Below are 26,219 nucleotides of genomic sequence, written 5' to 3'. Positions count from 1 at the left end.
CCCGTGCCTGGCGCCCCGACCCGCGCGCTGACCTACCTGGCCGCCGGCAAGGAGGCCTGGCTGCGGGAGCCAGCGCGAGCTCTAGGCCTCGCTCTGCCTCAGGCGCTGCCTCGGTGAGCCCCGGAGCCTGCGCTGGGCTCCTTCTTCCACCCAGGAGGGGTTGTTAGTTCACGAGCGAGAAGAGGAGGGGAAGCCGAGGCCCAGAGAAGTTAAGGGCCCCGCCTGAGCTCTGACAACTAAAAACGGGGGTGCAGAAGTGGAGCCCGCGTTTACCAGGGAATTCACTCTGCAGCCTCCCACGGAGCTTTGCACATAGTAGGACGGGACCTCAGCAAATTTGCAGTGAATCTTTTCTACTCGGGAAGTGGAAGAGTCCGTTGGGCTGGGCGGGGGGGTGGGGGACAGGGGGTGCGCGGGGGAGGCGTCTCCTGGAGCCTTGGGGGGCCTTGGGAGGGTTTGGGGCTCTGACCATGATAGGGTTGGGGGACTCCAAAAGCAGGGAAGAGCGGGTGCCCTTGAGAGTGGAGAGGCGGTAGGGGCCTCAACTTGAGACTCTCAAGGCCCGTGGGTGGGAAGGGTCGCCAGCCAATGAGAAGGAAGAAATGAGGCCCCTCTTAGTTATTAAAAGTGAAGGGTGGCCTGGAGACAGAGGTCCGGATGGGGGAGCATTTGGGCACAATGCTACTGGAGTGGAAGGGGGAATGGAGTGCGGTGAGAGATAGCCTGTGACCCGCCACTCTGTGGAGGAAGAAACTGGAGCCACAGGGGCCCAGACACCTCTCAGTCCAGGGCCCCACAGCCAGCCAACCACAGTGCATGCCTCAGGAGGCTTATCCCCAACATTCCCTGGGGCTGTGACTGTTTCACTCTGGGCCCTGGACGCACTGTGTCCTGATGTTCATTCTGGGTGGCCGGGCAGCCTCTCTTGTCCACCTTTCAGGGGCCTGGTGTTGTTGTAGGTGAGAGGGGTTGAATGGTGTCTGCTTCCCTTCCTCCTGCAGTCTCCTGGCCCTCCCACCTCCAGCCTGACCTTGTCTTCGGAGGGGATACACTGGACCTCATTCATTGTCTTTCCCTGTTCTAGATGAGACTTTAAGCAATGAGGATGGGTAGCATAGCTTCCAATCTGGGGTTCATGGCTCTGGGAACTGGTGATTGAGATAGAGGGGTATGTACGTTCTGGGGAAAGGGAGCTTGAGGCTCTGTAGATTGGTGAATGGTAGGCTTTGCAGGCTCTGTGCACTGTTGAAAGGTCAGGATGGGGGGATAGTAAGGGGAGGCTTCCAGACATTGGCACCCTTAGTGCTTTGGAAATGGGCCAGGGAACTTGCCAAGTGGATGAGGGTTCCAGGGTCTAGAAATGGGGAAGAGCTCCCAGACTGGGAGATGCTCAGTCTTGGTGGACATGAATGGAGTGTCCAAGGAAGCCTCAGGGATGAATTGTAGTACAGGGACCCTGGATGGTGGGTGGGAGTTCACTGAGAGCTGAAGACAGTGGGTTCACAAATCTGGGGACAAGGGCAAGGATTGGGATGAAGCAACGGATCTTAGGTCACTGAGGCTGTTGTCAGGGTTGAGGGGTAGGAGCATCCAGACAGAAGGCCAATCCTGGTTCCCTGAGGTGGAACCATAGCCACCACTCCATCTAGAGCTTCAGTGTACTCCTCTGGGAAGTGTCGGTAATGAGGTGTGCATCATAAAATCGTCAAGAATTTAGGAATAAAGCTTCCAAATTACCTGCATTGGGGCCAGTCAAGCTGTGTGGTAGCAGCCCAGCAGTGTTTATCTTTAACCTATATTGATTACTATCAGAAGGGACAGAGCCAAACCCGCTCTTGGTCCCACTCAAGCATGGGTTTAAACCAATGCCTTAGCTTTGTCCATTCGTGAATATAAACCTATTGCCCCTTTTTACCTCCCCTCATTCATGGATTTAGGCCAGTTCTTCCCATAGCCCTACCCAATTCTGAAAAATTTAATCAATCCTTTTATTTTTTTAATGGATTGAGGCTTGACAAAATCTGATACATTTTTAACTGTGTTTATATCTGTGAGACTATCATTACAATCAAGGTAGGAAACATAATTCTCACTGCCAAAAGTTACCCTCCTACTGCGTAATTCCTCTTTCCCATGTCGTGCTCTCACCAGCCACTGATTTATTCTATCGCTGCACATTTGTTTGCACTTTTCTAGATGTTTAAAATTGAAGTTGGTGGCGTGCCTGGGTGGCTCAGTGGGTTAAGCCTGTGCCTTCAGCTCAGGTCATGATCTCAGGGTCCTGGGATCCAGCACCCCATCGGGTTCTCTGCTCAGTGGGGAGCCTGCTTACCCCCTCTCTGTGCCTGCCTCTCTGCTTACTTGTGATTTCTGTCTGTCAAATAAATAAATAAAATCTTTAAAAAGATAAAATTGAAGTTGGGGGCGCCTGAGTGGCTCAACGGATTAAGCATCTGCCTTCAGCTCAGGTCATGATCCCAGGGTCCTGGGACTGAGTGCTGCATCAGGCTCCCTGCTCCGAGGAGAGCCTACTTCTCCCTCTCCCTCTGCTGCTCTTCCTGCTTGTGCTCTCCCTTCCTCCCCCTGTCAAATAAATAAATAAATAAATAAATAAATAAAATTGAATTTGACCCACAATGTTACATTAGTTTCAGGCACACAACATAGTGATTCCTCACCACCGGTGTAGCTATCATCTGTGACCATACAACACTACTACAATACCACTGACTGTGTTCCTATGCTGTACCTTCCACCCCATGACTTTGTTCCTTTACTGGAAGCCTGTACCTCCTACTCCCCTTCACCCATTTTGCCCATTCACCCAGCCCTTCCCTTCAGGCAACCACCAGTTTATTCTTTATATTTATGGGTCTGTTTCTGCTTTTATGCTTGTTCATTTGTTTTGTTTTTTTAGATCCCACATATAAGTGTTATCTAGACTTCTATCTAAATGGAATCGTATAGTACGTACTCTTTTTGGGGAGCAGATCTGGCTTCTTTCACTAAGCATGGGTTTTTTGAGATCTGCCGAAGGTTCAGAAATAACAGAAGTAAAACCAATCAATCACCAAAGTAACAATTAGTAAAAGTTTATTGTGCACACACCAAGAAAATAGTTTGGAAACCAGGAGCACTCAAACCAAAACATGGGATGAAGCTCAGGGGTATATTGCCATAAAGCAGTTTATACAGTGAGAAAGGAGTGACTGTTTATTCTTCACAGTGACTGGTTATAATATAAGAATTTTCTTCAACGACAGAGAATTCATCAGTGGTTACTTCATTTCTACCTTGGGAGACAGTTTAAGTTTTGTTTATGATTTCCAGAGGCCTAAACAAGAAATGACCCGGGTCAAGTTAGCCTTGCAAAATAAGCTAAAATAAACTTTGTTTATATATCCAAACTGGTTTTGTCTCCTCAGGAAATCTTTTAGGTTGATCTTTGTTTGTTTGTTATTTTAACAGATCCATCCAAATTTTTTCATTCTATTTTATTTTTTAAAATATTTATCTGACAGAGAGAGAGATCACAAGTAGGCAGAGAGGCAGGGAGAGAGATGGGGGGGGAAGCAGGCTCCCTGCTGAGCAGAGACCCCCCCCCCCAATGCAGGGGCTCTATCCCAGGACCCTGAGATCATGACCTGAGCTGAAGGCAGAGGCTTAACCCCCTGAGCCACCCAGGCGCCCTGCCAAACTGTTTTCTAAAGATGCTGTATCATTTTACATTTCTGTCAGCAGTCTCTGAGAATTCCATCTCCTCCATATCTTCTCCAACAGTTGGTATTGTCAGACTTTTTTACTTTCAGTCATTCTGATACGTGTACAATGGTGCTTCATCATGATCTCCACTTGCTTACCCTAAAGACTAATAATAATTGAACATTGTCAACACAATTATTTGCCATCTCTATATGTTTTCTGATAAAGCATGTGTTCAAATATTTTGTCCATTTTTATGGGGTTGTATTATTAAATTTGGGCCATTATGTGTATATTATGGATACAATTCTTACGAAGAGTGATTTGCATTGTCTTTCGAAAAGCATAAGTTTGGTATGCCTGGGTGGCTCAGGTGGTTAAGTGGCTGTCTTCCCGTCAGGTCATGATCCCAGGGTCCTGGGATCGAGTCCGAGTCCAGCATAAGTCTCTTTGCTCGAGGTGATCCTGCTTCTCCTTCTGTCTGCCTCTCCACCTGCTTGTGTGCACTCTCTCTCCCTCTCTCCCTCTCTGATAAATAAAAATCTTAAAAAATAATTTTTAAAAAAGCAGAAGTTTGGGGCGCCTGGGTGGCACAGTCAGCTACGCATCTGCCTTGGACTCAGGTCATAATAACCAGGGTCCTGAGATTGAGCCCATTTTAGGCTCCTGCTCAGCGGAGAGCCTGCTTCTCCCTTTCCCTCTGCCTGCCACTCCTCCTGCTTGTGCTCTCTCTCTCACAATCTCTCTGTCAAATACGTAAATAAAATCTTTAAAAAAGAAAGGCAGATGTTTTGAATTTTGGTGAAGTCCAATTAATCCATTGGTTCCTTTGTAGATTTTGCTTTTGATATCCTGTCTACACAACCTTTGCCTAACCCAAGGCCACAAAGTTTTTCTCCTATTCTTACTTTTAGAAATTGTATACTTTGAGGTTTCACATTTAGATCTATGATCTATTTTGAATGAAACCATTTTGTGTTTTTTTTTAAGATTTTATTTATTTGAGAGAGAGAGAGAGAGCACATGCGTGAGCACAGTTTAGGGGGAGGAGCAGAGGGAGAGGGGGAAGCAGACTCCCCACTGAGCAGGGAGCCCAGACACAGGGCTCAACCCCAGGACCCTGGGACCAGGACCTGAGTCCAAGGCAGACACTTAACCCACTGAGCCACCCAGGTGCCCCCGAATGAAACCATTTTTATAAAACCATTCTATAGGGATGCCTGGGTGGCTCAGGTGGTTAGGTGTCCAACTCTTTTTTTAAAGATTTTATTTCTTTATTTGACAGGGATCACAAGTAGGCAGAGAGGCAGTCAGAGAGAGAGGAGGAAGCAAGCTCCCCGCTGAGCAGAGATTTCCGATCTGGGGCTCGATCCCAGGACCCTGAGATCATGACCTGAGCTGAAGGCAGAGGCTTTAACCCACTGAGCCACCCAGGCGCCCCTCCAACTCTTGATTTTGGCTCAGGTCATGGTATCAGGGTCATGGGATTGAGCCCTGAGTTGGGCTCCAAGCTCTGAGCAGAGTCGGCTTGAGATTTTCTCTCCTTCTCACTCTGTGCCTCCCCTGCTCACAAGCGCTCTCTCAGATAAATAAATAAATCTTAAAAAAATAGTTCAGTCCCGCTTCATCCAAGGATACAAAAACTCTCTACCCATTAACCAATAACACTCTATTCCCCCTCCCCAGCTACTGGTAATCTCTATTCTACTTTTGGTCTCTATTGATTGACCTACTCTAAGTACATTGTGCAAGTGGAATCGAACACTATTTGCCTTTTTGTAATTGACTTATTTCACTCAACATAATGTCTGCAAGGTTCAATCATGTTGCAGCATGTGCCAGAATTTCATTCCTTTTTAAGGCTGAATGATATTCTACTGTATGGTTTTTAAAAAATATTTTATTTATTTATTTGACAGAGATCACAAGTAGGCAGAGAGGCAGGCAGAGGGGGGGGGGAAGCAGGCTCCCTGCTGAGCAGAGCGCCCGATGTGGGGCTCAATCCCAGGACCCTGAGATCATGACCTGAGCCAAAGGCAGAGGCCCAACCCACTGAGCCACCCAGGCGCCCCTCTACTGTATGTTTATACTACATTTTGCTTATCCACTCATCCCTTGACGTACATTTGGACTGTTTCCATCTTTTGGCTATCGGGAATGGTACTACTGTGAACATTTGCATACAAGTATCTGTTTGATTCTCTTTCAGTTCTCCTGGGTATACATCTAGGCACGGAACTGCTGGACGATACAGTAAGACTACATTTAACTTTCTGAGTTAACCCCAAACTGTTTTCGACAGTGGCTGCACCATTTTACATTGCCACTGAGAGGCAGAAGGGTTCTAACTTGTCCCCATCCAGAAGGTTCTTTACCAATTTCCTGATAGTAGCCATTCTACTGGATATGAGGCAGTATCCTACTGAGGTGAGAGTGAGTTGACTTTCCCACCATATACCACAGATTCCGTCCTTTCCATATGATTTGTAGTACTATCTATACATTACGTTTCAAGTTCCTATATATACCTGTATCTAAAACCCCAATGTCTCATTGATTAGTTTGTCTATACTCCATGCCAAGCCTGACACTCTTTTTATTACTGTGTCTTTGTAGCATGTCAAATTTTGAAATCCATGTGCTCCCTCTTTGTTTCTGAGGTTGACAGGGCCCATCCCACAACATCTGTGAGTCCCAGTGTGAGAATACAAGTGGAGGCCCACATATTATAAAGCTAAAAGTCTAAAAGTAATAAATCGGGGTAACTATTAAATAAAATCGAATGTACCCTCCACTCTGAAAAATACAATTCCAATACAAACTCATAAGAAAGGCGGTTCCCAACCCGGATGCCACTGTGTTGTCAATGTCTGTGTAGGTGTCCTTTCTTCCAGAAAGGGGGCCTACTAACACCGAAGCCCAGGGCTATTTCAGCCTCATGGACCCAGCTGCCTCTACATGGGGCTGACCTCTGACCAGGTGTTAGAGAATGTCCATAGAATACATAAAGGAATGAGAATTCTATGGAGAACTCTGCAATAGAGGGTCTCAATCTTCCCCTACCCAACACCAGACTCCAGTTGGGACAGGTGTGGGCAGCCAGACAAAGACCGTAGTACAGACAGACAGAGGCCCAGAAAGGCCAGTGAGTGAGGTGACCAGCACTGCCCCACAGGACTGGGGAAGTCCCCAAGGGGAGTTCAAAGGGACTGGCTCTTGGAAGAGACAGTGGGAAGGCTTCCCAGTGAAGGGGAGGACGGGGGAGTCTTGGGATCAGCCTTGGTTTTTCTCCTCAATCCAGTTCTCCTAAGAAGACTCAGGAAAATAAAGCAGCCTAGACTCTTCCAGACAGAAACATGTAGGTTTACAATTCTACATAGCCAATCACCCATCTTCTGCATTCCTTTTCCAAACTGGATGGATGGAAGATTGAAGCCTTAAAACGGCCTTGATAACATGCAGTCCTGTTTCAGTGGACAAAAGACTGGGAAGGGCTCCTATACAGAAGACACAGTGCAGGCAAAGGAGGGATGGTGGGAAAAACAGTTCACAAAATTTGGGGAATTATGACAGCCCCAGGTGGTTGGCATAAAAACAGGGCAGAGCAATGAATGAGGTCCAGTGTATCCCCTCCGAAGACAAGGTCAGGCTGGAGGTGGGAGGGCCAGGAGACTGCAGGAGGAAGGGAAGCAGACACCATTCAACCCCTCTCACCTACAACAACACCAGGCCCCTGAAAGGTGGACAAGAGAGGCTGCCCGGCCACCCAGAATGAACATCAGGACACAGTGCGTCCAGGGCCCAGAGTGAAACAGTCACAGCCCCAGGGAATGTTGGGGATAAGCCTCCTGAGGCATGCACTGTGGTTGGCTGGCTGTGGGGCCCTGGACTGAGAGGTGTCTGGGCCCCTGTGGCTCCAGTTTCTTCCTCCACAGAGTGGCGGGTCACAGGCTATCTCTCACCGCACTCCATTCCCCCTTCCACTCCAGTAGCATTGTGCCCAAATGCTCCCCCATCCGGACCTCTGTCTCCAGGCCACCCTTCACTTTTAATAACTAAGAGGGGCCTCATTTCTTCCTTCTCATTGGCTGGCGACCCTTCCCACCCACGGGCCTTGAGAGTCTCAAGTTGAGGCCCCTACCGCCTCTCCACTCTCAAGGGCACCCGCTCTTCCCTGCTTTTGGAGTCCCCCAACCCTATCATGGTCAGAGCCCCAAACCCTCCCAAGGCCCCCCAAGGCTCCAGGAGACGCCTCCCCCGCGCACCCCCTGTCCCCCACCCCCCCCCGCCCAGCCCAACGGACTCTTCCACTTCCCGAGTAGAAAAGATTCACTGCAAATTTGCTGAGGTCCCGTCCTACTATGTGCAAAGCTCCGTGGGAGGCTGCAGAGTGAATTCCCTGGTAAACGCGGGCTCCACTTCTGCACCCCCGTTTTTAGTTGTCAGAGCTCAGGCGGGGCCCTTAACTTCTCTGGGCCTCGGCTTCCCCTCCTCTTCTCGCTCGTGAACTAACAACCCCTCCTGGGTGGAAGAAGGAGCCCAGCGCAGGCTCCGGGGCTCACCGAGGCAGCGCCTGAGGCAGAGCGAGGCCTAGAGCTCGCGCTGGCTCCCGCAGCCAGGCCTCCTTGCCGGCGGCCAGGTAGGTCAGCGCGCGGGTCGGGGCGCCAGGCACGGGACCGGCCGGCCCCAGCCGCATCCAGGCCCGGGCGGGCCGCCAGGTGAGCGCGCCCAGGCGCTCCAAACGCGTCGCCGGCGGCCTTGCGTCCCGCCGGCGGACTTCGGGTCATGGAGCCGCGCGCGAGGGGCGCCACGGACCCTAGGGGGAGCAGAGGAGGTACGGGGGTTGGGTGGGGTGGGACTGGGCGCGTCCCTGACACCCCATGCCCCGCCTGTCGGCTCCTCACCTTTTCCTTCCGACAGGTGGTAAACAAAGCAGCCCTGGCGCCCAAGTGGCGGGCGGGTGCCGGGTGGCCGGGGTTGGGCTCCAGGTCCCCGACCCGCACCCGCACCGCACCGCACCGCGGGGCTGCGCACCAGACCCGGGGGCTCTCAGGAGTCTCCGGGGAGGTGTGCCAGAGGGGTCTGCCCGGGGTCACTGGGCACACCTGGCCACTCAGGGTCCGTAGTGAATGGCGGGGGGTTAGGCGGGGGCCTCCGGGGCTAAACGGAGCGGCAGTTGGGGCTACGTGGGCCGTCAGGGTTGCCTAGGATATCTGGAAGGGGACTCGGGGGTGCCGGGGCCACAGCGGGGGCAGACCGTCTTCTGTCGGGACATCTGGGGGAATCGGGGTCCCTCTCGCTACTGTGCGGGAAGAGTTTGGAATCTGGGGTTACGAAGGGGCAGTTGGAGACCTCCAGAGCTAGTCCCAGGGTGTTGGGACGTGTCCAGAAATATTTCGGTCAGCTAGGTCTCTCCAGGGATATCGTGGGCGCGGGCGGGGGTCCGCGGGCATACCCGCGATGGTGGGGGGTCGCGGGAGTTGAGAGGGGCCTGCGGAACTATCGAGGGAGTGGTCGGGGGACTCTGAAGGTCTTGAGGGGCATTCTGGGTCTTCCGACGTCGGGGAGAGTGGGGGCTCGCCGAGGCTCGGGCGGGTGCTGACCTGCTCTTTCCACCCGCGCAGGCAGGGGCCTCCCCCTGCAGTCTGGCTCCAGAGCTCGGGAGCTCCTGGCGCGCGCCCCCTGGCTGCCAGAGCTGCGGCCGACGTGGAGGCGCTGGTACGCCCCAAGGCGGGACGGGGGTGGGGGCGGGTAGGGCGGGGCCTCTCGGAGAACGGGATGTGAGTGGGGCCGGATTCAGGAGTGGCAGAACCGGGATTGCTGGTTACTTCTCTGGGTGGGGCCAAAGGGTGCGAAGGGCGGTGGGGCGGGGCTAGGAGGGCGCTTCGAGGAGGCGGAGCCTTGGCGTTATCCTAGAATATTCCTCCGGGAGGTGAGCCTGGAAAAGTGATTGCGATCCGTTAATGTCGCATTGGCTAGTTGTTGGTGCAGGTCTGGATGGTAATCTCTATCAGTTGGGGCTTTGTACGGCATTTCTGAAGAGGTGGGGCCTGGAGAGTTTGGGGGGCGGGCAGTTGGCTGAGGGGCGGGCCTGGAAAAAATGTACATTCTGTGGAGGTGGAGCCTATAAATTCCAGGAGGCGGGACTCGAAATGTCCGGAACGGGTTTAACTTTATAGGTCAGGACCCCAATCTTGCATTTGCACCCCGCTCCTCCAGGAAGGAACTAACGGTGCAATATGAGGAGCAGGATCGTCGCCTTGTTAGATGGATGTAGGAAGGTCTGGAGGTGTTTTCAAATAGCCGGGACCAGGCGTAGTTAGGAAGCGGGGGGGGGGGGGGGGGGATCTGGCTAGTTATTCATGTGAGTGACACTTGGAGAATTACTTGTTGGGGCACTGTCTAGGCAATTAAACTGTGGTCCAGGCTGGATGTGAGTCGGAAGAGCCGAGGCTAGAATGTAAATTTGGAGGGTTGCACCTAGGTTAGGAAAGTCACCAACAGCTTTCTTAGCCTCTTCCTTCCAGCAGTCTTTAGCATGCGATTCCTAAATGAACAGGACGATTACCTGTTGAAGAGGCACTTGCCTCAGGACCCTCTCATCTCTCATACAGAATTCCTGGTGTGGCAAATACAGAAAAACTTGGGAAAACCTGTGGATACTTTTGGAGTACTTGAACAGTCCCTGGTGCTGGAGACTTCCTTAATGAATCTTGGTAGCACAGGTTGAGGGAGGGGGTGGTAGATGACGATGGGAGCTGCAGGAGAGTAACCAAGGACCAGGTTGAGAATCCAGCACAGGGGTGGCCTGGGTGGCTCAGTGGGTTAGGCCGCTGCCTTCCGCTCAGGTCATGATCTCGGGGTCCTGGGATCGAGTCTCGCTTCGGACTCTTTGCTCAGCTGGGAGCCTGCTTCCCTCTCTCTCTCTGCCTGCCTCTCTATCTACTTGTGATCTCTCCCTGCCAAATAAATAAATAAATAATATATATATAAAAAAAAGAATCCAGCACAGGCCCTTAGTATTGCGTGTCTCTTCCTTTGACTTAAGTCTTTGTAATGTTTTTTCAATAAAAAGTTTTGTAGTTTTTGCAGTACAGTTTTCACAGTTCTTTTTTTAAAAAAAATCTATTCTGTGGCGCCTGGGTGGCTCAGTGGGTTAAGCCTCTGCCTTCGGCTCAGGTCATGATTTCAGGGTCCTGGGATGGAGCCCTGCATCCCGCTCTCTGCTCAGCAGGGAGCCTGCCTCCCCCTCTCTCTCTGCCGGCTGCTCTGCCTACTTGTGATCTCTCTCAGTCAAATAAATAAATACAATTTTTTAAAAAATTTTAAAAAAATATGGGGCTCCTGGGTGGCTCAGTGGGTTAAAGCTAAAGCCTCTGCCTTCAGCTCGGGTGGTGGTCCTGGGGTCCTGGAATCGAGCCCCACATCAGGCTCTCCCCACATCAGGCTCTCTGCTTGGTGGGGAGCCTGCTTCCCTTCCTCTCTCTGCCTGCCTCTCTGCCTAATTGTGATGTCTGTCAAATAAATAAATAAAATCTTAAAAAAAATAAAAACCTATTCCTGGGTATCTTATTATTTTAAGACTACTGTAAATTGAATTATTTTCTTAATTTCATCCTTATTTTATCTATAGAAACACAATGGAATTTTGTGTATATTGATTCTGTAACCTTGCCAAACTTGTTTACTAGTTCTAACACCCGCTAAGGGGCAAAAAAATAAAACTAAATGTGAAGATTTAATTTTTTTTAAAGACTTTTTATTTATTTGACGCAGAGAGAGAGAGAAAGTGAGAGAGGGAACACAAACAGGGGGAGGGGGCAAGGGAGAAGCAGGCTTCCCACTGGGCAGGGCACCGGATGCGATGCGGGGCTCAGTCCAGGACCCTGGGATCATGACCTGAACAGAAGGCAGATGCTTAATGACTGAGCCACCCAGGGGCTCCATATTTGGTTTTAGTAAGCGACTCATAAATTGGTGAGCATCTGACCTAACAAGTAGAGAGGAGGTCTGAGAGGAGGTATACAAAATGGAAGGTTTTCTTTTTTTTAAGATTTATTGATCCATTTTAGGGAGAGAGAGAGAGAGAACATGTGAGCAGGGGGAGGGGCAGAGGCAGAAAGAAAGAAGCAGACCCCATTGGGCATGGAGTTAGATGCAGGGCTCCATCTCAGGACCCTGAGATCATGACCTGAGCCAAACTGAAAGTCCAGTGCTTAAGCGAATGAGCCATGCAGGCACCCCCAAAATGGAAGGTTTTTATATGAAGGAAGATGGGGCAAGAAATTGTTAGCAACAGTAAAGAAAGTACCGTTTCAGGCAAGTTTGCTTCCCCTTGTGGGGAGAGGTAGGACAAGGGGGTTCTTACCATCCAGATTACCTGATCTTGCTTTGGGGAATGAGAGGGCCCCATGTGAGAGGTGACCTCTTTGGTGCAGACCAGAAAATTCCAGATTGGTTTAAAATTCCACTCCTGAAGAGGTTGAAATTGCAATTAATTTTGAGTTTGCTCTCCCGAGGGCCAGTGACTCCACCTTGGGCCTGTGGCTTTCCTTTTAACACTCTCAAGAATTCCAAAAGAATTACACCAAAATTCCGATGTGCTTCCAATAATAAAACAAAGGAGTACACTCACTAAGAGAAATGAGTACTGACCAAAAACACCAAAGTATTTAGGGGCGCCTGGGTGACTTAGTCATTGAGCTTCTGCTTTTGGCTGGGTCATGATCCCGGAGTCCTGGGATGGAGCCCCACATCGGACTCCCTGCTGGCAGGAAGCCTGCTTCTCCCCTTTACTCCCCTGCTTGTGTTCCCTCTCAAGCTGTGTCTCTGTCAAATAAATAAATTAAAATCTTAAAAAAAGAAGAACAAAAAAACAACATAAACATTTGAAAAAGAAGTCTTTAAACAGATCCTGAATAAAGTCAGAAAACTCAACCAAAGGGAGGGAGTTCAGAATCTTAAAGGAGACTCACCAACCCGGAAGTAAACTGTAACTCATATAAGTGATTAGGGCAGGGGGTTCCATGTGGGTACTTCACTTGATTCCCTGGATTATCATTCTTTGGGGGTCATCTCTTTTGGCTCCCACTTCTGACTCCGAGGAATGTCAACCTAAATAAAGAGGTAAACTGAGGCAAGCTCACAATGATGAGTTTATTTAGGAATAGCAGAGGAATTGGAATTTGGGACTCATCTGTAGCTTGCTATAGTTCGGGTGTCCAGGGTCAATCTTTGATATTCCCAAATTAACTAATCTTTTTGAGCTTGCCTCAGTTTGCCTCTTTATTTAGGTTGACATTTATAAAAGCTGCTTTGTAGTCTTTATCTGCTAGGTATCTTTAAGGATGCCCATGGCTTCTACGCCTGGAAATATGGCCACGAGATTGACTATTGTGCTTCCTGTTTTCAAGACTGTCCTGTGACCCGCCATATTATTCTGCTTTCCAAACATTGTGACTATGTCCCACTTTCATTTAAGCATACTTACAGCTTTACATTTAGAGATTCAGTATATGTGTTCCATCTAAGGAATGTGCTGTAATTCATTTATTATGTCCCCTTCTGTCCCCTTCTGTTGTTCATTTAAGTGGTTTTCAATGTTTTGCTACAAGAAATAATACCATGATGAATCTCATATAAAGATCTTTTTTGGGGCACCTGGGTGGCTCGGTGGGTTAAGCCTCTGCCTTCGGCTCAGGTCATGATCTCAGGGTCCTGGGATCGAGCCCCGCATTGGACTATCTGCTCAGCAGGGAGACTGCTTCCTCCTCTCTCTCTGCCTGCCTCTCTGCCTACTTGTGATCTCTCTCTCTGTGTCAAATAAATAAATAAAATCTTTAAAAAAATCTTTTTAGGGGGACATCTGGGTGGCTTAGTCGGTTAAGTGACTGCCTTTGTCTCAGGTCATGATCCTAGGAGGCCCTCTTGCTCAGCAGGGAGACTGCTTCTCCCTCTGCCTGCCCTTCCCCCTGCTTGTGCTCTCTCTCTCTCTGACAAATAAATAAAAATCTTACCAAAAAAAAAAAAGGAAAGAAAATACTAGAACTTCTATTTTTAAAAAATATTTTGGGGGGCATCTGGGTGGCTCAATAGGTTAAGGGGTCAACTCTTGATTTCAGCTCAGGTCATGATCTGGGGGTCAGGGGATTGAGCCCCTTGTCAGGCTCCCCAACTGGTGAGGAGTCTTCTTGAGATTCTCTTTCTCCCTCACCCTCTGCCCTCCCCCACCTATCTAAAATAAATAAATAAATAAATCTTTTTAAAAAAATCTTTTCGTGGGGCACCTGTCTGGCTCAGTTAGAGGAGCATGCAACTCCTGAACTCAGGGTGGTGAGTTCAAGCCCCACATTGGGTGCAGAGATTTTTTTTTAATTTTTTGTTTTTTATTTTTTATAAACATATAATGTATTTTTATCCCCAGGGGTACAGGTCTGTGAATCGCCAGGTTTACACACTTCACAGCACTCACCATAGCACATACCCTCCCCAATGTCCATAACCCCACTCCCCCTCTCCCAACCCCCAGGTGCAGAGATTTTTTTTTTAAGATTTTATTTTTATATATTTTTAAAAGACTTTATTTATTTAGTTAGAGAGAGAATGTGGGCACAAGCTGGGGGAGGGGCTGACAGGAGAGGGAGAGAAAGAATCCCAAGCCAGCTGTGCACTGGAACAAAGAGCCCATGCCGAGCTCATTCTCACAACCCTGAGATCACAACCCAAGCCGAAATCAAGAGCCAGATGCTCAACCAACTGAAGCATTCAGGCACCCATATAGATTTTAGTTTTTTAAATAATCTCTACCCACAACGTGGGGCTTGAACTCACCACTCTGAGATCGAGAGTCCCATGCTCTTCCAACTGAGCCAGCCAGGCGTCCCAAGTATAGAGATTTGTTAAATAAACTTAGAAAAATCTTTTCACACATCTTTAATGATTTCCTTGGGATGAATTCTCGGCAGATATCTAGTATTCTTTCTGGTGACTATTTAAGTATCAGTCTTCTAATTTACAAGCTCTTTTTTAAAAAAGATTTTTATTTATTTGACACAGAGAGAGAGACAGTGAGAGAGGAACACAAACAGGGAGAGTGGGAGAGGGAGAAGCAGGCTTCCCGCTGAGCAGGGCACCCGATGCAGGGCTCAATCCCAGGACCCTGGGATCATGACCGGAACCTAAGGTAGACACTTAAGGACTGAGCCACCCAGGCGCCCCTAATTTACAAGCTCTTAATGATGTGTGCAGGCTGGGTCTGAGGACCCAGAGGGGTTCCCGCAGGACCAGCCAAGAGAGTTCTTGGTGTCACACAGAACAGAAATCAAATGTGAGCCAAGAGGACGAAAGAGCAGAGTTTATTGACGATATAAAGAGAGTGCAGATACAGAGTTTCTGGGAGACTCAGAAGGAAAGGAGAGTGTCTTGTTTTTGCTTGGGTCTGGTGCTTTTACTGAGGATTGTAGTCTGATGTAAGTGTCCCCTCAGACACACAGAAACTGGTGAGAACTAGAAGGGTCCAGGTGTCCTCCATAAGTCACTAATAGGGAGTCTTGGCATCAAGATTCCAGCTCCGGTGGTCTAGAATATACACATAATGGCCTCACCTAGTCATTTATTAGAAGTTATCTATTGTGGGGCACCTGGGTGGCTCAGGTCATGGTCCCAGAGTCCAGGGATCGAGCCCCGTGTTGTGCTCCCTGCTCAGCAGGAAGCCTGCTTCTCCCTCTCCCACTTCCCCTGCTTGTGTTCCCTCTCTCGCTGTCTCTCTCTCTCTGTCAAGTAAATAAAATCTTAAAAAAAATAAATAATATGAAAAAAAAGAAGTTATCTGTTGTGCTGGAAGACTCCAAAGAAATCATTAACTCCTCGATCCTTACAAAGAGAACATACGTTGTTTGTATTACTAGGAAAGTGTAAGGCAGGTGTGCTGATCCTAGCAAGAATAGAAGCAGGAAAAGGGGTAAAACAGCAGTTCAAAAAACAGCCTTTGATGGGGCCCTTTCATTTTCCATATCCCTTTATGGTCTGACACAAGAGGAATCTGTCCCATTAATCTTTCAAAGCTTTAGAACCTCGCTCTCACAACATATTTAATGTTGGTAATATAAGCAGAAATAGTTAAGGATCCCTGGAAAAAGAAAGATAAGGCGTAGCTTTTTTTGACATGAGAAGAGTCACGTTAGGCCCCTGATCATCTTGTAATCTATGCCTGACCAGCACTACTTACCCAAAGCACATTTCTTTTTTTTTTTTAAGATTTTATTTATTTACTTGACAGAGACAGCAAGAGAGGGAACACAAGCAGGGCAAGTGGGGGAAGGAGAAGCAGGCTTCCCTCTGGGCAGGGAACCCGATACAGAGCTCAATCCCAGGACCCTAGGATCATGACCCAAGCTGAAGGCAGACGCTTAACGAACTGAGCCACCCAGGCGCCCCTAATTTTCTTTATTTTAAAAGACTATATTTATGTATTTGAGAGACAGAGAGAAAGAGGGATGACGGGGCGGGGGGCAAGGGAGGAGATGCAGACTTCCTGCTGAGCAGTGCGCCCAATGTAGAATTTGATCCCAGGACCCTGGGATCATGACCTGAGCTGACAGCAGACACTCAACCAACTGAGCCACCCAGGTGCCCTCAGCTCATGCCTTGATCTCAGGGTTGTGAGTTCAGGCCCTACTGTTGGGCTCCATGCTGAGCGTGGAGCCTACTTAAAAACAAATCATCAACAACATCCCCCCCCCCAAATACTACATGTAAGAAGAGAAATGTGTGTTAATCTACTGTTTATGTTATCATTAAGCTTTCCAGTTAACAGTAGGTTGTTAGTAATTAAGTTTTGGGGAGTCAAAAGTTACTCAAATTTTCACCTGTGGGGGCAGGGGATTGACCCCCCCAACCCCTGCATTGTTCAAGGGTCAGCTGTGTGTGTGTGTAAAATATCTGTTTAAGTGGTATTGTTCCCCACTGGAATATTTAGAAAGGAGGATGTCTATTTTATTAATATCTGAATCCAGAGCTTGTGTATTAAATCTGGCATTGGTAGGCACCATTTAAATGTCTGTCTGTTATTGTACACAACTGGCATTCACAGATTTTTTCCTTAATGATGTATTTTATCTACATTTCCCCATACCAGCAGGGCACAGTAACATGCACACGGTAGGTAATTAATAAATACTTGTTGATCTCCTATAGGAAGGAATACCTGGCAAGAATGAATCTACTTCTGCCCCACCTACCTCACCCAGGAACTACATTTCCCTTTATGCTTGGCGCGACGCGCTCCTACGAAGTAAAAAGGGCGACAATTACTTTCTAAGGCCCCCTTTTCAACTTCGCGGCTGATACCGCAGTGTTATGTGGGAAAGGTAGTTCCAGCGCTCGTCCTCTGGCCCCGGTCAAACTGAGCGCAAACTAAACTTTCCAGCAAGCAGCGCACTAGCTTGGGAAAGGGGGGCAAGATGGCGGATGCCGAAGAGGAAGCCTTGCGGCCGTCGGGATCTTCCGCTGCCCCAATTTCATTCAGTTTCAGTCGCACATCGGCCCGGAGACGGCTGGCGGACGACGCGGGTGCGGCTCCAGAGGAGAAGGATTTCTTAAAGACCGTGGAAGGGAGAGAGCTGCAAAGGTGAAGCGTCGGGTCTTTCATCCCTTGGAGTTCGGTTCGGTGGGTGCAAGCGGGAGGGTGGAATGTAAGTTGATTGTGTTGGTGGCAGTGGTCTGGAACGCCTGAAGCACAGCTTGGAGAAAGTTCGTGGAGGCGACAAGGAGGCAGTGTGGAACAGGAGAGGTGGGGGAATTGGGCCTGAGAGCCGTGGCATTTGAGAAAAGAGGATGTATTCCTGAGAGGGGCTGTTTTAGGACTTGAGGACCCTGAGGTATGTGCGTTCTGAGAGAAGGAAAAGAGTGAAGAACGAAAGGACCCCTAGTGTCTCAGCCGAAGCGGTGAAGCTTTCTAGTATGGGGAACGGGGTAGAATGGGCAGATTCAGGTTGGGAGAGGCCACAATCTGCTTAATTCAGAAAAGAGAGTCAGGGGCGCCTGGGTGGCTCAGTGGGTTAAGCCTCTGCCTTCAGCTCAGGTCATGATCTTAGGGTCCTGGGATCGAGCCCTGCGTCGGGCTCTCTGCTCACCGGGGAGCGCCCTCCCCCCCCCCCCCCCCCGCATACTTGTGATCTCTGTCTGTCAAATAAAATCTTTAAAAAATAAAAAAAAAAAGAAAGAAAGAAAAGAGAGTCAGAAGGAGAGGCTTCCAGAAGAAAATCAGCCAATTAGGAGATTGATGTGGACCCTGGATCTGGGAAGAGTCTGGGCTGAAGACCGTGATTTGTGAGTCATCATGAAGGTCATGGAAGTGCGTCTTGGGATGAGCAGAGGAGGGTCCAGGACTGAAGGCTGATTCCTCAAAGGCACTGACATTTAAGAGTTGGGGGTGAGGGAGAGAATCCCAAGAAAGCACCGTTAGAGGCCTTACAGGAGAGCAGAGGGTGTGGTCCAACTGGGGTGTGGGGGGGTGAGTTTGGCTCTTTTGTTTTCTCTGGAGGGAGGAGCGTGGCTCAGAACCCACTGACCATGCTACTCTCCCAACTTCACGACTCTGTGTCCACATCAGTGTGAAGCCCTCAGAAACCCCCAAGGAACTCGTCATCCCTTTGATCCAGAATGGCCGTCGCAGGCAGCCACCGACCCATGCTCCTGGGCCATCCACAAATACTGAGGCCTTGATGGATGGGGTGCTGTCCCAGGCTGTGAAGGAGCTCATTGAGGGTGAGTGATCCTCTCTTCGCTTCGCCCCAGTGAAGGAAGAGGGGGAGGAAAATGGAACGATAGGGTGGGACCTCATTGCACCCTCCCATTCTTCTTTAGACTCCAAGAAGTCCCTGGAGGAGAGAGAGAATTCGGGTGTCGACCCCACGCTTGCTATCCCCATGATCCAGAAAGGATGCATCCCTAACGGGGAAAGGGCAGACAGCGAGCCCCGGGCTGAGACAGTGAGCTGGCCCCTAACTCCTCCTACCCCAGCCTCTCTTTGCCCCATCTGCCAGGCTTGCCTCTCTGCACATAGCAGGGAAAGTCTGTGTGTGTACTAGAGGCCTGCTGCCTATCCCTTTCTTTTTCTGCCCTTTTTTGGAAGCATTAACAAATGAATCCAGATGCTGAGGTGTGGAAAACACTTGCATTCTGGGATTATCTAAGCTAGATGAGGAGCTAAGGGAACAGGAAATGCAAAGATCCTGAGGGTAGACTCAACCTGGGGCGTTTAACAACACCAAGGAGACCAGTGTAACTAGAGTGGAATGAATGAAGAGGAGGAGATGAAGTCAGACGTGGCAGGGGCTAAACTAAGCAGGGCCTTATGGACCATGGTGAGGACTTTGGCTTTTACCCTGAATGAAATGAGAGCCATGAGAGGCTTCTGAGCAGAGTGGGATCAGAACTTAAGATTTGACAGGATCTCTCTGGCTACTATGAGCACAATAGAGTAGTAAGCAAAGGCGGAAGCAAGGAGACCAGTAGCACAGGCTGGAAAGGATGGCCTCTCAGACCAGAGTGGTAGGAGTGAGGCCTGGAAGGACAGGTCAGCTTTAGTGAGTGAGGGAGGTGCAGGGTGGGTACTAATGGCAGCAGCAGCCTGAGCAGTGGCACAGTGGCAGTGGGTCAGTGTGGTGTAGGTCCATCAGTGAAGCAACCTGCAGCGTGTCTAGAATGAGTATAAAGAATTGAGGGGGGATAAAAAGGAGTTGAGGGAGTGAGGATGGGATGTGTAGATAACAGGGTACTTCCCTGGGGTGTGTCTAAAGAAGCAACCAAGTCTGTCTGTCATACCCATGGACCCTCCTTTTCACCACTTTATTCACAGTTCTTAGCAATGCTTCTTTGGGGCCTAGTTCTCCCACAGCCCTAGATCACCTCTTTCAACTGAACTGTTCTCATTGGCCTTCAACTGTCTTCTGGTTTCTTTCATCTTTTTTTCAATTTTTGTTTTAAAGATTTTATTTATTTATTTGACAGAGATCACGAGTAGGCGGAGAGGCAGGCAGAGAGAGAGAGAGAGGAAGAAGCAGGCTCCCCGCCGAGCAGCGAGCCCAGTGTGGTGGAGCTCGATCCCTGGACCCTGGGATCATGACCTGAGCCGAAGGCAGAGGCTTTAACCCACTGAGCCACCCTGGCGCCCTGGTTTCTTTCATCTTAAAAAAAGACCGTCACTTCACTTTCCATCCTATTCCCACTTTGGCCTCATTTCTCTCATTTCCTCTCCTTCCCCAGCCTGCAGCATCTCAGTGGATCACAGTTCCATCCATCCTTCCTGTCATTCAGCCTAAAAACCTTCGAGTCACTCTTGACTCTCTTCTTTGTTTCATACACCATATGCAGTCTTTCAGCAAAATCCTATTATCTCCCTTTGCAGAATACATCCAGAATCTAACCACTTCTCACCAGCACCTACCTACCACTCTGGTCTGAGCCACCAGCATCTCTCATCTGGACTGTTGTAGTAACTTCCTCACGGACCCCTTTTGGCGGCCCCCCTCCTACAGCTCCAGCCCAGACCTCCTGATCAATCCCTCACCGCCCCTCTCTGCCTCCACATCTCTTTTTCAGTCAGGTTGACTTTCATGATGCTCTTCCCACATACCAGGCTGGCCCTGCCTCAGGGCCTTTGGTCTTACTGTTTTCTCTGCTTGGACTCCCTGGTAAAGAAGTACCTGGTAAAGAAGCTGGTAAACTCCTGGTAAAGAAGCACCGAGGATCACCCATTGGGTGTTAGTAAGCATGCTTCCAAGGGCCCACTGTGGGCCCAGCCTGACCATCCTTTCTCTGCTGAACCTGTAGGTGCCGGAGGAAGCTGATTACGAGGCAGTCCCCGTAGAGGCCTATGGGCTGGCAATGTTACGAGGCATGGGCTGGAAACCTGGCGAGGGCATTGGCCGCACCTTCAATCAGTGAGTTCTAGGGTAGGGGCGTGGGGCAGCAGACAGGGCAGTGAACAAGACCCCCAAGGGTTACTGCCCATCCAGAACCATCCAGGCACGAAGAGGGCATATTACCACCCTAAGTAATTCGGTAAGCCTTTCCACTACCGTTTCAGTCTCCTCTTTGCCCTTTGAAACTCTGTAATGGGATCCCATTTATGTATTGGTTACCTTCCTGAGTATCCGCTTCCTCATCTGCAACATGGGGACAGTGACAATACTGGCTTCCCAGGTCTGTTGCAGAATTATGTGAAATTATCCACATAAAGTACTTAACAGCAGGGCCTGGCCCCAGATAAACATAGACGAGCCGTTTGCTGCCATTATCACACAGATTTAGGAGCCCTTCTTCTCAGTTCTCGACTCCAAAGAATTCTGAAAATCACACATTTTTTTCATAAGCCACTTAGCCAAAGATGACCTGAATTGATGCGGAACATATTACAGTTGATGTCTCCTGCTTGGTATGAATATTTGTATGACTTCCCCTGTGGAAATATTATTAGGGTATTTGAATTCAGGGCTCTGCCTCAGATCCCACTATAGATAATATGTAGTGGATGGTATACCCAGTGTGTTACTAGGTTGAACCAAAAAACCAGTCCTAATGTGAGATCGGGAAGGATATTCTTGAATATGTTAACAGCTGGGATTTGGGTGGCGTTGGGCGGGGGGACACGGAAGACTTGTGTTTCTCCCTCACCTCCCGTGCCCCCAGGCCAACAAGCTCACATACTGTGTTCCCTGCAGAGTGGTGAAGCCCCGTGTCAACTCACTGAGGCCGAAGGGGTTAGGGTTGGGCGCCAGCCTGAATGAGGTCCAGGCCCTGGTGTTCACTGGCACCCACCACCTACCAAAGCCAGATGAGAAGCAGGAGAAAGATAAGGAAGACCAGCCTCAAGGTCTGGTGCCTGGAGGGGCAGTGGTGGTTCTCTCTGGCCCTCACCGAGGGCTCTATGGGAAGGTAAGGAACCAGGCTATGCCTAGAGCCCAAAACAGGCAACAGAGAAGATTGATGGGAGGGGTCAGAGGGAGGAAGAGTTGGGTTTAGGATGGAAAGGCTGGGTGGGGTCCTTGTCTCTGAGGCCTGCCTGGCTTGCTGCCTCATCTGGTTAACTCAGAACCACTTGCTGGGCCTTTCTCGACCTTGGTTTCCAACTGAAAGAGGGAATGACAGATGCCAACATGTTCCTGTGGCTTAAATTCTTTAAAGTTTATCCTAAGCACACAGTCTGGTGGGGGAGACACATGGGCCAGGCCCAGTTCCAGACCTTGGGCCAGTCTGGTGGGGGAGACACAAGGGTCAGGCCTATTGGAGATAAGACTAGTCGACTTGGTCCTAGGAATGTGGGTTTAGGAGCACCTGGGTGGCTCAGAGGGTTAAGCATCTGCCTTCGGCTCAGGTCATAGTCTCAGAGTCCTGGGATCTAGTGCCGCATCGTACTCTGCTCGGTGGGGAGCCTGCTTCCCCCTCTCTCTACTTGTGGTCTCTCTATCTATCAAATAAATAAATAAATAATCTTTTAAAAAAATAAAAGGAATGTGGGTTTAGTCCTTTCAACCCCTGCCTAACTTCTTCCCCCCAACATTTCAGGTAGAAGGCCTTGATCCTGACAATGTCCGGGCCATGGTTCGCCTGGCTGTGGGGAACCGCATGGTGACTGTTAGTGAGTACTGCCTGCGGCCTGTCCCCCAGCAGGAGTTTGAGAAGAACTCCTTGGATCTCAGTGAGTGAGCCTCGTACCTTGCTGGGAGAGTTGGAGAAGCATTCCAGGGGGCGGTAGGGCCTGTCTCTGGGGGCAAGGCTTGGGCGGGGGGCAGGTGTCAGATCCGCAGAGGGGAAGGACAGCGGTCTGCCTGGCAGGTGTGATTTCTGGTCAGAAGTCAGGAGGTGAGAATGAAGATAAGTGATTTGAAGAAAAATTGATGCCGGCGCTTTAGCCTCTTTCTGAGAGAGAGAAAACAGGTTTGGAAACCTATGCCTGTGCTCAGGAGGTCTCTCTGTTCAAGGTGATGAGCCTCTCTTCTTCTAGAGCGAGAGAGCAGCTGGGACTAGGCCATGACCAAGGAGGAAGGCATTCTAGGCATGGCAGCAGGATGGGAGCAGTTTGGCAGATGCGAGACTGGTGCTGTCAGAGCTCTCGAATTTCCCTAGCCCACACTAGGGCATGGTGCCTCAGATCAGCACCGTGAGCACATGCTGGAGTGGCTGAGGAAGGTGTTCTGAAGGAAGCCCAGCAGTTGAGGGGAAGGGGAGAGCCTTCTAATGGCACCGACAAAGTTGTGATGGTGGGAGGGGACACTGAGGCAGCTGGGAGGAGGCCGGAGGCCAAGGTGTAGCCTCCCTGGTAAGAGAATGGTGCACTGAGGCTCCTTTCTGGTTCTCCTCCACATATCCTTGTACAGACCAGATGAACAAAATTTCCCCAGGACAACAGAACGGAACAGCCTCGTCATCATGGAAGGCCCTCCGGGATCAGGAGCTCCCCGGCCGGCGGGAAGACTCAGAGAGGAAGCGGAAACACTTTCCCAACCGGTGGGACCCTGGGCATCTGGGATTGGGGGAGAAGGCAAGGCTGTGGAAAGGTCCTAGCAGCCAGAGAAGGCTTCCAGGGCCAGGCAGGCACATAGAAGAAACTAGGGACGGCACTATGGGTGGGTGTCACAGCCGCAAAGGTGGGGTGACTGGAACGTGCCTCTGATCAGTTAAGCCTCGTGTTGGCCCCTTTTTGCACAGAGAGGGGGAGCCTGTAGCCAAGATTGAGAAGGTCGGTTCCCGGAGCCAGCACTGGTTGCACAGGGACCTGCGCGTGCGCTTTGTGGACAAGCAGCACAAGGGTGGCCAGTATTACAACACCAAGGTGGGAACCCTGCAACCTGGTGCCCCCTCCACCCCCAGGGACTAGGCCTTGTGAGTCTGACATTCTCACACCCCCGACCCTCTCCCCAGATGACGATTGAAGATGTCCTGAGCCCAGATACCTGTGTGTGTCGAACAGAGGAAGGCCGGATCCTGGAAGGTGAATGTGAGGATAATGTGGTCATTATCCTCCTGGAGGCCAAACGGGAAGCCTGTCTTCGACCAAGAGGCTGGCGTGGGCAAAGGCTGGGGGTTGGGCAGAACTCGGGTATTTTGCAAGGCCCAGAATCTTCTGACGGAACACGAGGCGCTTCTGAGATGGTGATTATCTGAGCCTCCCCGGGCAAACACTGGCATGGAAATGAGCTGTTTTCTCCCTCTGGGGACTGGGCCTTGTGCGGATTGTATGGAACTCCCCGTGCAGGGCAGGCGGCTGACATGCCCACAGTAAACGGGATCTGTTGTTGTCACCCATCATCTTCATGCATAAGTGCTCCCTTTATTAAGTTATTTCTACAACCTGCTCCTTAGGTGTCCTCACCTGTGAAATGGGGTGATGGGACCCCACTTGTCAACAGGGTGCAGGGTGTCTCTGGGGAATACAAGAAAGGCCTTCCGACAGGACCCTGGGTGGGCTGGCCCTGGCTAAGGGCCTCACTCAGTCCCCTTTCCTCATCTGCAGGCGTGAAGGAAGGCATGCTGGAGACCCTCGTCCCCAAGGTTGAGGGCAACCGGGTGATGGTGGTGCTGGGGCCACAGGCTGGAAGGGTGAGTCCCAGACCTGGGTGTGGGGGGGGCATGCCAGGGCTGCCTCAGTGTCTGGGTTGGCCTTGCTGACTCTCCCCACCAATGCTCCAGGTGGGCCGTCTGCTGGACTGGGACAGAGAACGGAACCAGGCTCTGGTGCAGCTGCGGAGAGAGAATCAGCTGGTGGAGCTTCACTATGATGCTGTCTGCCAGTACACGGGCCCCAGTGACTCCGACGAAGACTAACCTGCAGCCCCACCGCCGGGCTGCTGCCAGCTCTGTACAGTGTGCAAAGCCTGTCTTCGCAGAGGTGGGGAGGTCGTCATTCTGCCATCTGCTTGCACTGCAGCTCCAGGACAAGGACCGGGACAGGGCACGAGACAGATGGACCAGAAGAGAGGCTCGAAACTGACTGAGTCTTTTCCAGAAGTTAGCGTGTAATAAAAATCATTTCCCAAACTTAGCAGAATGATGAGATCGTAAATGTGTGCTGAGCTGAGTGGAAGCGGGAGCTGGGCTGACTGCAGTGGGAGCCATGCGGGCCTTCAGCCCCACCGCCCTGCAGGGCTGACAGACAAGCGAAAGGATCCGCCTGCTCACGAGCTCATTCTCAGAACACCAAAGCTAGGAAGTGCAGATACTTGAGCAGATACTAAGGAGTTTGGAATGCCACGTCTGCACAGCTTTCCAGGCGAGAATCCCAGCAGTGGCGCTGCTTTTACTCTTGGTCCAGATCAGATGTCCAGAGGCTATCTTGAGCCGTTGATGAGAGAGTCCAGAGGAAAGGGAGGCTTCTGCCCAACAAATAGGATGTGTTTGCTCTACCTCCCAGAGCAGCCAGTTAACTTTGGGGCCCCCATTTTAGTCCCCAAACTTAGGCTTGATGGTAAAAAAATTTTGTGTGTCCCGGGTAAAACTTCTCTGATTCTTCCAGGTAACTGGACTCTGAGAAAAGTTATTGTCGTACAGTCCTTAAACTTTTTCCTGTTTAACAGGCGGAGATAGAAAAGCAGCAAGGGAAGCCAGAACTTTAGGTACAATTGCTTCTAAATCACTAAGTTGTTGATGTAATAAACGGCGGTGAAGTTAGAGCTACGTCACTGGTATAAACTCATGACAGGACAGAACATGGCACAGCACTGGAGAATTTTTGTTTTAAATAATTGAATTATCACATTAAAGTTCTTACAACTCTTTTTTTTCTGATTAAATCTTCTTTAAAATGTTTTTTAATTGTTGAAGTATAATTGACGTCCAGTGTGATCTCAGTTTCAGGTGTACAGTGTAGTGGTGTGACAATTCTACCCACGACGCCGTGCCCAGCGCGCAGAGTGGCCTCACCAGACGTTATAACAACATTACCGACTCTTTTCTATGGTATACCTTTCATCTCCCTGACTTATTTATTTATTTGTTTATTTGTTGACTTATTTATTTATTTTTTGGTAACTGGGAGTTTGTACCTCTTAATCCCCTTCACATATTTTGCCCATCTGCCCTCCTCTTGGGCAGCCATCCCCCAGAGCATGACAATAAAAGCTAAGCAGCTGTCCCTGCCAAGCACAGGCCAGCTGTCGCTTCGAGCCAGAATCGAGCAAGTACAGAAAAGCAGCGAGTTGGCCAAATCAGCAGCCATATGCCGAGTAAGGAATCGGATGACCAGAAAACCTTTTCAGTCTCATACCCCACCAGCGTGAAGTACACTTGCAAAGACGAACTTTACGGACTGACTGATCTGTCATCCCTAATTCATTCCAGAACTCATCTGTTTTCAAGATTGGGAGCAGAGGACAAACCCCTAACCCCCAGTTGCTCCAGCTCCTGAGTCATAATGGTGATTGTCTACACTGCCCCCGGAATTCCTGGCTGGGTTATGTTTCTCATGTTGTGGGGAAGGGTCATGCCTTCTCAAGGTTCCCAATCTGACATGTGCAGTA

At 50.0% G+C, this 26,219-nt stretch overlaps 1 protein-coding gene across 3 annotated transcripts; it reads left to right on the top strand.

Annotated features, from left to right (window-relative positions):
* The first annotated feature begins 8,395 nt into the window (after positions 1–8,395).
* On the top strand, positions 8,396–25,476 carry GPKOW (G-patch domain and KOW motifs). 3 transcript variants are annotated; one of them, XM_045995461.1, is made up of 12 exons: positions 8,396–8,536; positions 16,897–17,329; positions 18,314–18,468; positions 18,568–18,692; positions 20,536–20,645; positions 21,426–21,639; positions 22,270–22,402; positions 23,106–23,211; positions 23,413–23,536; positions 23,626–23,695; positions 24,218–24,303; positions 24,394–25,476. In XM_045995461.1, the coding sequence occupies exons 2-12, from the start codon at positions 17,163–17,165 to the stop codon at positions 24,526–24,528; spliced, it is 1,425 nt and encodes a 474-aa protein (XP_045851417.1). In that variant the 5' UTR covers positions 8,396–8,536; positions 16,897–17,162; the 3' UTR covers positions 24,529–25,476. The 3 variants fall into 3 exon arrangements, with proteins under 3 accessions (XP_045851417.1, XP_045851415.1, XP_045851416.1); XM_045995459.1 differs by having other exon boundaries at positions 23,082–23,211; XM_045995460.1 differs by lacking the exon at positions 8,396–8,536 and adding an exon at positions 9,591–9,634 and having other exon boundaries at positions 23,082–23,211.
* The last annotated feature ends 743 nt before the right edge of the window (positions 25,477–26,219 follow it).

Source organism: Meles meles, chromosome X (assembly GCF_922984935.1).
Source record: "Meles meles chromosome X, mMelMel3.1 paternal haplotype, whole genome shotgun sequence".
NCBI classification, from domain to species: domain Eukaryota; kingdom Metazoa; phylum Chordata; class Mammalia; order Carnivora; family Mustelidae; genus Meles; species Meles meles.
The sequence above is the reverse complement of the archived record's forward strand: the minus strand, read 5'-3'. Positions and strand labels throughout refer to the sequence as shown.